Raw genomic sequence first — 11,920 nt, 5'->3', positions numbered from 1 at the left:
TGCCTCAAGATGAATTTCAACATCTAATACCCATGATAAATAATTTTTTCCAAAAATATCAAGAGGTACGAACTCTTGTTTTGTAAGATTAGCCATAAGAAATTGAAATAAGTTTTTGAGTTAGAAATTTACCTCAGAATTTTCTTGAAGAAATATGGGCAGAATTTCAACAAAATCTTGTGCTTCACCTTTGTTCAAGGTAGAGCCTCCGTTTTCACCTTTTGCTCAAAAGTAGAGATTTCGTGCTGATAACGTCTTATAAAACTAATAAGATAAACTACTATAATATCAAGTGAAATATTGGAGAAAGAAGTAGAGAAAGAAGTAGGAAAATAGAGAGTGGTATTCTTCTATTCCAATAAGATACAAAAGTCATCTCAAAAGGTGTCAATGTACCTCTATATATAGGTACTACAAGATTAAAGGTACATCAATTCTATTAAACACCCACTACTACAATAATATGAAGAAACCTATGAAACGGTTTCTCCACTACATGAATAGATTTATGGATTGTAACTTCTATACATAATATAGCCATAAAACATGAATTAATCCTCTTGGGAATACAAAGGGACATCCACATTTTAGTTGTTTCATAACAATTATTACTTAATTGTTATTTGTTTGATAAATAAAAAAATAAACTTCTTGCAAAAAAAATTCTATTTAAAAAATAGTCCAACAATATTGTTATTTTTTTTATTTTTTTTATTTTTTCCAACTGTAAAAAATCTAGACTGGTCGAATATTATCCATTGTTTCCCTTCCATTTTTTCAGTGCATCTCTATCATGCCTAATTCTTTACTAAAAAAATAAAAACTAAAAACTGAGTTTAAAATGATTTTTGAGTTTTTCAAAATTAGAATAAGGAATATAAAGGAAAGAAAAATGAGAGATGGCCTAAAATGGGACTAAGCAGTGCAATAGGTTTGGGCCCACTAAAAATCTAGGGAATAGGATTTTTGAAAAAAAAATAGGAACCATTGTTTGATATTGAGTTTTGCTGTATCGAATCATCTATAAAGAAAAAATATATATTTTTCGATTTTTCATAATACAAAATTAAAACCCTTTAACTAGACAATTCTAGATCTTTTGAAATCAAATAAATGAATTTGGGAGGTACGTTTACGAGGAAGGAATGTTGAAATTGTATCCTTAAGCACATCTCCACGTCCTACAAAACCGATTGCAACCTCTCTATATCCTACAAAACCAATTGCAAAATGAATCTCATTCTTCCAATTTTAAGAATAATAATATGAGTTAATTCAAGCTAAATACAACTAACATGCACTTAATTAACATAGCAACATCTAAATACATAAAAACATGTATGATGCATAAAAATAATATGAAAAATGATCAATTCTCATATTTGAATTTGAAAAATCAAGAAATTACACACTCTTAACTCTCATCACATTATGGAATAGGAACATAAAATAGAAAAAGTAAATAAAAAACATTACATGAACAAAATTCTATAAGCCTATATCTTATAAGGGTTGCATAAAAGAGAAAATCAAAACTAATTGAAAATTTGGAAAATAACTGTACAAAATAATAGACATTTTTTTTTGTTGGTGTGTGAAAGAATAGATTGCATTAATAAAACTTAAGAGTTAGATGAAATACGACTCAGCTGTAGGCCCTTAGAGTCAATTTCTAATATATTACAAACAGTACAGGGTATAGAATTGAACAAAACAAAAAGGTTCTAATATACTAGAATTTTACCCGTGCCTTAGCACGGTTTTTTTTATTTATTGTGAATTTATACAAATATAAATAATTTAAAAAATAAAAATTAACAACAGTTCTACATGTTCGTTCATATTAATTTTAAAAAATTAATGTATTTTAAATGTTCAATTATTTACTAATTTTTAAAATTTTGTTTACATACTTTCACTATAATATGAGAGTATACATCAAATAATGTATCCCATATCCAAAACTTGGTAGATATTCTTTTTTATAAATATTCTTTTAGATAATTTAAATTTTTATAATGACCATAAATCTAAAATTATATATTCATACTTAATTAAGTAGAAAAAGATCCATTAATCCATTTTTCTTCATCAATAAATATTCAATTTCCAATAATATTGGTAAATCTATCGGTGTAATAGTTAATTCTCTTTTTTACATTAAGTTAATTCAAAATTAAGAAGAGATGGTGAACAATTTGAATACTAATCAATGATATAGTGAGAAAGGAAGTAATTTATGGGATGTGTAAGATTTCAATAATTGTGATTTAAAGAGGTTTTACTATACTTTTATTTAATAATTTGGTAGAAAGCAGATATCATTAAGATAAGATTAGTTATTTTTTAATGTTATTTTAAAATTAAAGATAATTTTTAAACATATAATATAATCATTGTAATAATTTGATAGAAAGCAGATATCGTTAAGATAAAATTAATTATTTTTTTAAGTTATTTTAAAATTAGAAATAATTTTTAACATATAATATAATTGAAATAGGGTTCAGTACAGGTAAAACTCAAGTGACCTATAACCTCTTAATTCTCTTCAATTAGGCATATCACATAGAAATGAGAAACACTGCGATTAAAATAGTTGCTTTTATATATATATGTATTAGAGATCAACTCCGATCTTAGTAATGCTATCTACACACTAATTGTCTTCCCTTGCGACACGTTTAATGGTAGTTTCTTGGAATGAGTCTAGCAACATCTTGCAATTATCCAATAATTGGGAATGAACATGATTGGGGTTAGTCTTCTTAGTTAGTAGATCAATAACAATTAGAGCATCAAGTTCATCATCAAACTTGGAGATATTAAGAGAGGTTGCCAGTTCTAATCCATCTCTTAAGACCCAAAAATCAACTATTAAGTTACTGGCCCAACTCAATTTTTTTGGCTAAAACCAGCTACCCAATTCCCTTGATGCTCTCTAATAACGGCCCTTACTCCAGCAAGGCTCGGGTTACCCACTAATGAACCATCAGTATTGAGTTTGAAAAAATTCAATAGGGAAGGATCCAATCCAAGACAATTTCCTTCTTGTTGTTAGGACGAGGGAGGTTAGGTCCAACAAGCATGAATTCTGCTACAGTAGCGATTATGTTTTTGACAAGACTAGGAGGAGTCGCGCGGTGGAAATTTTCACGTTTGCTCAGGCATGTATGATACATAATTGAACTTTAAGTTTGCCCAATTATTTAGGTTTTTCCAGTTATATATAATACATAATTGTTGCAAATTATACTATGCTAAATCATAAATATTGTATTCATCCATTCAAAATTAGATAAAGCTGTATTATATTTATCCATTCAAAAGTTGATAAAGCAATTTGCAAAAGTAATTTCCGATGATATTGTAACTGTGAAGTGCATCCATGTTCGCAAACTTGAGAAAATGGGACTCTTATCTAGGAATAAAACAAAAAAGCATAATTGTAAGTTACAGGACTTGCTGGATTTCTTTCTCCACCAGATTTTATCAATAGAAAGCGTACAATATTCATAATGTTCCAAAAGGTATAAATTGTAAAAATACAAAAAGGCTATGAAATGCCCTTTTCTCTCAACTACGAACACCCATGAAGACTAGACACAATACTCAACACAAGACTCGACACAATCGGGAGTGGAGAGCCGCATATACTTCCAGTCTGTGATAAGATAAACAAGTCATTATCTCAGGTTTAGAACCTTATCGACGTAGCAAATGAGATCTGATAAAACAAATGAAATAGATATACAATGGAAATATTTTGGGCGCATGATAACAACAAAGAAAGATATTAACACCTTTCAAAATGGCATTTGAGGCCAAAATATTCATCCACCGACCCAACAAATTTTATCACTATAATCTTGTTTTCCTACATCAGTTGAAACTTATTCAAAATTGTTTTTGAAGTCACCAAAAGACTAAAGACGTTCAATTTCTTTGGAATTCATAAAAGGTAGAGACATCAAGAAAAGAAAATAGGAACTTATAGAATAGAAGACTTGCAATATTATTATTTTTTGAACTAATTTTGACTATTTAAATAACATAAAGTAAGAACTGAGCAAGGAGGCTTCATACTCTTGCTTCATCAAATGTAATAAAACATCTCTACACTTAAAGTCGCCAAGCAAATGCACAACTATTTATTTGGCTGAGTTAGTCTAAGTATGAAAATTCTCATGTTTACAGCTTTGAAACTACACACTTGTCAAATGGATTTAAACCAAAGTTTGCATTCCCACTTGTACTCCCAAGAAAGGACAAGATGTAAGGCCCAAAGACAACCTAAGAGGGGGGGTGAATTAGGTTGATTAAAATCTTAATCAAATTTATGCAATTTTTCTTTAATAAAAATTTACCTTCTTTTCTAGTAATGATCAACCAAATAGATTAGAAGAAGAGAGCAATATTGATTAGAAAAACAAGTATAGATAAGCAATGAGAATTTTATTAAACAAAAGTAATAAGATAGAATATCAAACCGATTGTCTACCAAGCTTTCCTCAAACTTGAAGACCAATCACTAGGTTGAGCAACTTCTCTTTGATGAAGATGATCAACTAGATGTACAATGGAGGGAGCACTTCCTCCTTGCCCTAAGCCTCACTTAGTCAAGCTAAGAAGTTTTACAAACACTCAGATAACCCTCAACAAAGCTACACTAATGAAACTTTCAACCACAAGAGAAATGCTCACAAGAAATTCACACCACTTGGAGAACAAATCTAGCTTTGGAGACTATTTTCTAGCTAAAATATCTCTTGAGATCTTGTAAACAAAGTGTGCAAAAGTCCCTCACTGATTCAGAATCGTTTGTATTTAAAGGTAACCAAGAATGGGCTTCATTAATGCTTCCAACGGATAGAAGGCAGATGAAGAGTCAGCTAGCCGTTGGGGCTGTCGGACGTCCGAAAGATTAGTCATCGTCCGATCCCATCGTCCGATCCCATCGTCCGAAAAACAGTCAAGTTGTTGTTCGGACGTCCGATGGGATTTTATCGTCCGAGCTTCTGTGTCCGAACGTCGTCCAGAGAGTTACCAAAGCTTCGTGGAATTTTTAGGACGTCCGATGCGATCGATGTGCGTCCGAGGAGTGCGTCCGATCCATCCGGACGTCCGATGCTTCCTCACGAGCGTCCGACAGAATCTTGGCAGAGAGTCATCAACACTTTGTGGAATTTTTAGGACGTCCGACACGTTCGATGTGCGTCCGAGGAGTACGTCCGATCCATCCGGACGTCCGATGCTTCCTCACGAGCGTCCGACAGAATCTTCTTCTTAATGTTCTTCATCCTTTCGGACGTCCGACAGATTCCTTCGGACGTCCGACATGAGTGTCCTGTTTTTGCTTCTTCTTTTGGTTGATTTTCATTTCTTGACATATTCGTACCTGATTCTTTGATAGGCAAAAAACACTTGTATTTGAAGAGAGTTAGATAAACATTTCAAAGTACTTTGTGATCATCAAAACCAAGAATAACACAAGATATTAATCAGCCAATATTCTGCACCCTTTTGTCATTACTTATGAGTTGTATATAAGTTCTTACTTGAATTCGAGAAAAGAAGAGAGACAAATAAATTTTTTGTATAATATATACTGTATAAAAAAAATCAATAAAAAAGAAAATGACAACTTGTTTAGTGTTACAATTTAAATATGTTTCACCTTTCTGAAAAAGACATTTTTTTAAACCATTTCAGCCATTTAATTAGTTAAACCACTTTCTAAATTGTCAAGTCCTTGTGCTCTAATGAAACAACAAAAGTGGCACACCACTTAAGTTCCCTAATTTCTATTAAATCTGCATTGAAATTTTCTCATCCTGATTTTTGTGCTTATTTCAGCAACCAAATTTTTAAAGTCAATGATTAAGAAACTTATTTACTTAGCACGCCAAACATCTTACTAAAGTAAGCAGCAAATTGTAGGCATAATCAAACTTATTCATACAAAACTAAGAAAACAAAGCCAAAAGTGTGAAATAGTTGGTTACCTATCTCTCATAGTAGACCGTATGATAAAGGATTCTAAGTGTACTGTTAAAGATAGAGATAAAGACATGCATCACACTTCCTAAAGCAAAGGACAACTATTTTCTCGCAAAAGAAAATATAATGTCAAATTGGAACATAAGAACTTAAGAAGTCATGTGAGCGCCACCTACGAGGACAACCATTCTCTAGCAGCTCATTACCTTTCTTGCTAGTTCTCTATGTGAGGCAAAGATATGCTTCATCCATTTACTTGTGGAGTTCATTTAGAAGTCTTTCTTAGTAAGTGCTAGGAAATACACTACTCATTCAAGGAAGAAGCGATTGCAGTATAATGAACCAGGGATGCTTTCTATCTGTTTGGTTATCTAGTTAATCTTGAAGTCTGCTTCAGAGGGAGTTAGATAGTATACTAAAAATGTGAGATCGAGTTATTTAGCATGCCTCAGAGAGTGCATTGAAAACGAATGAACGAATACATGGAAAATGCTAGGACAACTTGTTTGTTCTATTAAAAATGTATTTTGTGAGATGTCAACATAAGAAAGTTTAGGCCAACCTGCAGCAGATGGCTTTGTGCTTTGAAGAGCTGATTCTTTTGGTGATTATGAGGTAATCTATAGTTGCATTCACACAAGTGATTTCCCATAAAGAACATGCCAGGAAAATTGAATTTTATCACTGCTAGAATCAGCTTCCTAACTTCTTGTACACATGGATAGGAGTTAGCTGAAGAGAAGGTTAAGATCTCTGTGTCAAAGAAGCATAAGAAGAAGAGGAAAAAGTCAGATATAAAGAAATAGGTGGTGCCTCTGAGTGCTTAAATATCCTAGTTTCTCTATCATTTGTAGTTCATTTTAACTTTGACCATTGTTATCTTAAAGAACTTAAAGGACTCTATAGATAGAAAGATGAAAAGACCTTAAAAAAAAAGGATGAAACAATGACCTTGAGTGAATTCAGCTTTTGGTGATTCCTGGAGTCTATTAGAAGGGAACAATCAAGACTAAAGAACTGAAGTACTATTGCAAAGTGAGCTAATGCTAATGCTTTCCTTTTAAAAGTCATGCGTAGATCTGGTGGCTGAGAAAGTTAACCACCAGGCAAATGTTGTGTAGTTTTAGTGGAATGAGATAGATATTTTCAGTACTTCTAGCATTTACTGTGAAAACTATGTGTATCAACTAAGCTGTATCATTAGTACAAAAACACCCAAAAAAAAAAAGAAAGGGTTAAAAAAAACTAACTACAGGACCTACAGGAAAAGTACCTAGAAATTCACCGAACCAAGAGCAGAACCTGCAGAGCAAAAAAAAAAAAGCCAATGATGATGAATATAACAGCACCATTAGTATGGGAACACAAAGACAAAACTGAAATAGGAAATCATCCATGCATGCACCAATTGCCTCATGCTAAAGTTATTCTTAATGCTTATAATTCCAGTGACTTGTGAGAAGAATAGAGCTATTAAATCAATTTAAACAAGCTTACAACTTACATGACACAGCTTTGGAAACTACAAATTCAGCAGGCACATCACTAAGTACAGAAACTAAGACCATACATGCAACATATTCAGCATTAGATGACGGGTAACACTCTACAATCCAAAGCCCAAAACCAGAATTCGAGGGGATACCTCTTGGCTACTGTGAATTTTTTTTTTTTAGAGGACAATAGCGAATTAGCAATGTGAACGAGACAAATACTTAAACAACTAAACTCCAAAAGCAGAAAAAAGGGAGAAAAATATCAAATTCTTGGAACCTTAGTAATCACTAAAACACATGGACCTTTGAGCACTATGGAGATAAACAATTATGTACGTATCAGATCCTAAATTTCTAACCACACAAAACCTCAGACATCAAAGAAAAACTCCATTAGGCAAGATATGAGAAAATGACATTTCAAAAAACCACTCTAAACAACGGTGTGAGTAGTCAAGAAAGAAACGGAAAGGAAGAAAATAAATAGAAGACACTAATTCCTCTGTATACTTACCAGTTACCATGAAGCAAGCGCTTGTACAACCAAAAAACCTGAAAAAAAAGAAAGAAAATATTCAATAACTACCAGATAAAATCAAAAGAATAAAAACTGATCTAAAAAGAAATTAACATATAAAGAAAAGCAAAATCTACCTAAAGGCTCTCTTAGCAATTATTTCCCCTTTTCATCTCGGTGGCAGCTGTCAGCACAAAAAAATAAATTTCATATATAGCTGAGAAAGGAAAAAATGGAAATTAGGCACAACATGGAAAAAAAAGAAGGAAATTTTCACCTCAGATAACTCCTTTGAACTTCATTTGCTTTTTATTGGTTTCATCCTTGCAAAGTGTATAATAGTTCAAGCATACGTTAATATGAAAGTTCCCAAAAAGATCAAGATCCATAGAATAATAGGTGGAAGCAATCTTGTTTGTTAAATCAACATTTGCACAAAAAAAAAATGAAAAAAAGGCGGGGAACGAAGATGCGGATGATCAAGAGGAAGAAAAGCCTATGAAGAAGAAGATGGGGGAGAAGTTTTTCTTGGAGATACCTGCTCTGTTCTTCTGCAGTCTGACTGGATAACTGGTGGAAAAACAACAAACCAATAACAAAAGAGCAAAAAGCGAAAAGCAATAGCAGCACAAATACCAGCAATCATAATATAGAAATCTCCAAGATCCGACGAGCAATACATGGACGTTCGTCCGCTTATTGTACGAACAAAATTTCAACAGGCTTCTCAATCAAAAACGGAGCAGAAAATTGTTCTTTGTCAGGCTTGTACAGGTACGGTGGAATCTATTTTACACTCACAGGGCATTCAAAAGAAAGATCCTTTATAATAGAATTTGTAAAATTTGGGGAGCAATAAGGGTAAAATTATAATTTCAATGGCCCAACATTGATGTTAATATTCACAATTGAATTGATATCACAAATATATATGTTAATATTCACAAAAATTACATGAATTACTGATGAGCTACCATATGAAAAAAATAAAGATGATTTTTCTGAACAGGACGGCTCACAAAAAAAGTCCAAGAGTGACTAACCGGTGATCCCAGCCAGCAAATGCATCAATTTTGCCATCTGGCCGGATTGATGTTCCTGCTATTCCAGGTCGCTCCAATGTAATTTCTTTCTTGACCAGTGCTGATCCCTATATCGCAAGCCAGTAGAAAGATGAATAACTTAGAAATTTGAAATTCAAGACATTAAAAATGACCAAAAGTCTCTTCCTCCTGCCCGCTGGCCGCTGCTCAAAGAAATATTGCATGTCAATGATGCCTATCACATGCAGCTCAAGTTCAAACTACAATTCAATCATCATTTTTAGACCAACTGCAATTTAAATCCTTCAAAGGTGCAAACCAGAAAGTTCTGAACTTGTTTTTAAGTAAGGTGCATCTAACACATTACAAACGAGCATAACATCTCGTGATCACTTGGCATTTGCCAGACGAGGAGGAGACTATTATGAGACCACTTGGAAGTCAAGAATGCAAAATTAAGGAAAACAGTAACCCTCACACTAAGAAAATTAAAGTTCAAAATAGGCACCTTCTGATGTTAAATAGTCATCAATTGCAAAAGAAAAGATTGCTGGATTGAGGTATATTAGCATCAAATTTACTTCAAGAACAAGAAATGAAAACACCATAGAGGAGCTGCCAACAAATGGCACATGATGTTTTTATCTTCTCTTATATTTCTTTTTTGCAAGGCAAAGACAGCAATGACTAACAGCAGCATGCCACATCCTGTTAGCTGAAAGTGTAAAAATGCCATGCAATAAAGTCACTTGACATGCTAGGGATAAGAATTTATCAAGCCTGAATTCACCAATTGATAATCCAAAGAGAAAAACACAAGTTTTTCATCAACAGCTCCAGAGATACCACCACTGCATGCCGCATCAATACAAAGGCTCAAAACTGCAAAAAAGGAACGAGATCTCAATTTTTTTTTTGTTAGGTTTCTTGGGGAGAGAGAAGTTGCAATCAACAAATAACATGATGTATATGGAGCCAGCACCACTATACCTGGTTCTTTATGAAACTTAACAGAATTCATTGGAACCCCTGGATTCCTTACATCCCACCAAGCCATGGAACCATCCTCATATCTAAAATATTGAAAATATAAAGGGAGTCAATAAACTTCATTTGATAGTTCAAGAATTTCAATTAGATGTAAGGTACATCTGCTCTATGCAGACTCTAAGCAACTGTTCCAGTGACATCAAGCATCTACCAATCACAGCAACACAAAAAATAATAAAGCCGTTTAATCAGATAAAATGCAGCAAACAGTCATAGAGACATGGTTTTTTAGGGGGAAAAAGGTTGTCAATTGTACCATTTTTGTGACAAGAATCATAATTCCAAGACCAAAGGATGACAAAGAAAAGGCTGGATGTTATATATCAATAAAGGGGCCGTACTTTATGTGTCTTTTTTCAAAAAAAAAAACCATGAAGCTTTGACCAAAAGTTTCTTGTTCATATGGTGACCTTGCTTCATATCTAAAAGCTAAGATTTTTGGTAAGGAGTAGTAACCTGAATGCAAAAAAAGTTTGGGTGATTTTTATCAGTTAAGATGAGCGACAGAGGTGGGAGCAGCTTCAACCAGTTAAATCATTCTTTAAGGAAACCTGAACCACACTCATCAGGAAATATCCAATGATAAAGACAGCATTCATGGGTTTCCCCAATCATTTGTTGTCATGCCATCATGAGCACAAGCCCTTCCCCCAATTCTATAAGCCTTTCCACCCTATTGCAATAGAAGCTGAGTCCCAAGACAAAAAAATGAGCAAATTAAATGAAGACAAACCCGGTCAAAACATTTAGGTAGCCCTGTGATTCAAGAGATAAAAATGCTTGAAGCGCCATGCACATTCCTGGGGTGAGATATCAAATTAGGGGCGGATAGACAGAACTTCCTGCATGGAAAATAAAGGGAGACAACCACAAGGCTAGCCTACATATTGTCACACTTTCATTAACATAGAAAAGAAGAGGGGGGAGGGGGTAAGCAAAAAAATAAATAAGATGAGCCTTCAGTATATATGAAATAAATAGAAATTACCAGCAAATTTTATTTCCATGATAGTAATCCAGAGCATTCAACAGGTCACTTTGCAAAGAAAGTGCAGGTCATCATTGAAAGAGTCAAAGTTTAAGAAAGTGAGAGACCATTTACATGGTGAGAAAGAAAATGGAGAATGCCAAACAGCTAAGACAAAACCCCTCCATGGTCCAAGTCCTCGGAACTAAAATCTTAGATCATTAATGATTGTAAGGATAAACTAAAACTAAAAGGATCCATGGTCATAAAAATATGGGGTAAAGCACTTTTGATATTTGAGATTTAAAAATCGAACCACAAAAAAATCAAAATATAACCAATAAAAAATTAAAGAAATTTCAAGAAAAGGAAAAATTATCAAAACAAATAAAAATAAAAAAGAACCTTCAGAGAAGATCTCATCACCAGGTCTAGAAGGCAGCGATGGAAAAACTGATTACCAACAGAGACCCATATATACAGAGAGAGAGAGAGAGAGAGAGAGAAGAATCTGGGCGAGCACAAAAAATTGATAGATTCAGATTGAAAACTCTGTATTTTTAGAGCCATCATAGTATAAAATTTTCTCGAATTGTGGGGAAAAAATTATTAGGCGCTTTAGGAATCCACATGCCTATCAAGTTTTGGCCGCTACAAGCCCTAGAATTTCAGGCCTTCTTCAATCTCTCTTTTTCATCCTCTTCTTCGTCAACCATATCCCTGAGCCTAGTAATTTTCGAGAAATCGCTGCAAAACTCTCCTATTCTCAGGCTGTTGGGGTCTGAAATCACCAGCAAACACAGCAAGCAAGTAGGAGCAAAAAGAAACCAGCATAGGATGAAATGAT

General features: G+C 33.5%; 1 protein-coding gene across 1 annotated transcript; it reads right to left on the bottom strand.

The window, feature by feature from the left end:
- Positions 1-9,028: 9,028 nt before the first annotated feature.
- Positions 9,029-10,949, bottom strand: LOC113701239 (protein DECREASED SIZE EXCLUSION LIMIT 1-like). Its single transcript, XM_072060112.1, has 4 exons — positions 10,840-10,949; positions 10,047-10,129; positions 9,847-9,938; positions 9,029-9,163 (listed from the first exon to the last, which is right to left on the bottom strand). Exons 1-4 carry the CDS (start codon positions 10,902-10,904, stop codon positions 9,029-9,031), a joined length of 375 nt encoding a protein of 124 aa, XP_071916213.1. The 5' UTR covers positions 10,905-10,949.
- Positions 10,950-11,920: the final 971 nt, after the last annotated feature.

This window comes from Coffea arabica, chromosome 7e (assembly GCF_036785885.1).
Source record: "Coffea arabica cultivar ET-39 chromosome 7e, Coffea Arabica ET-39 HiFi, whole genome shotgun sequence".
Taxonomy (NCBI): Eukaryota; Viridiplantae; Streptophyta; class Magnoliopsida; order Gentianales; family Rubiaceae; genus Coffea; species Coffea arabica.
The sequence above is the reverse complement of the archived record's forward strand: the minus strand, read 5'-3'. Positions and strand labels throughout refer to the sequence as shown.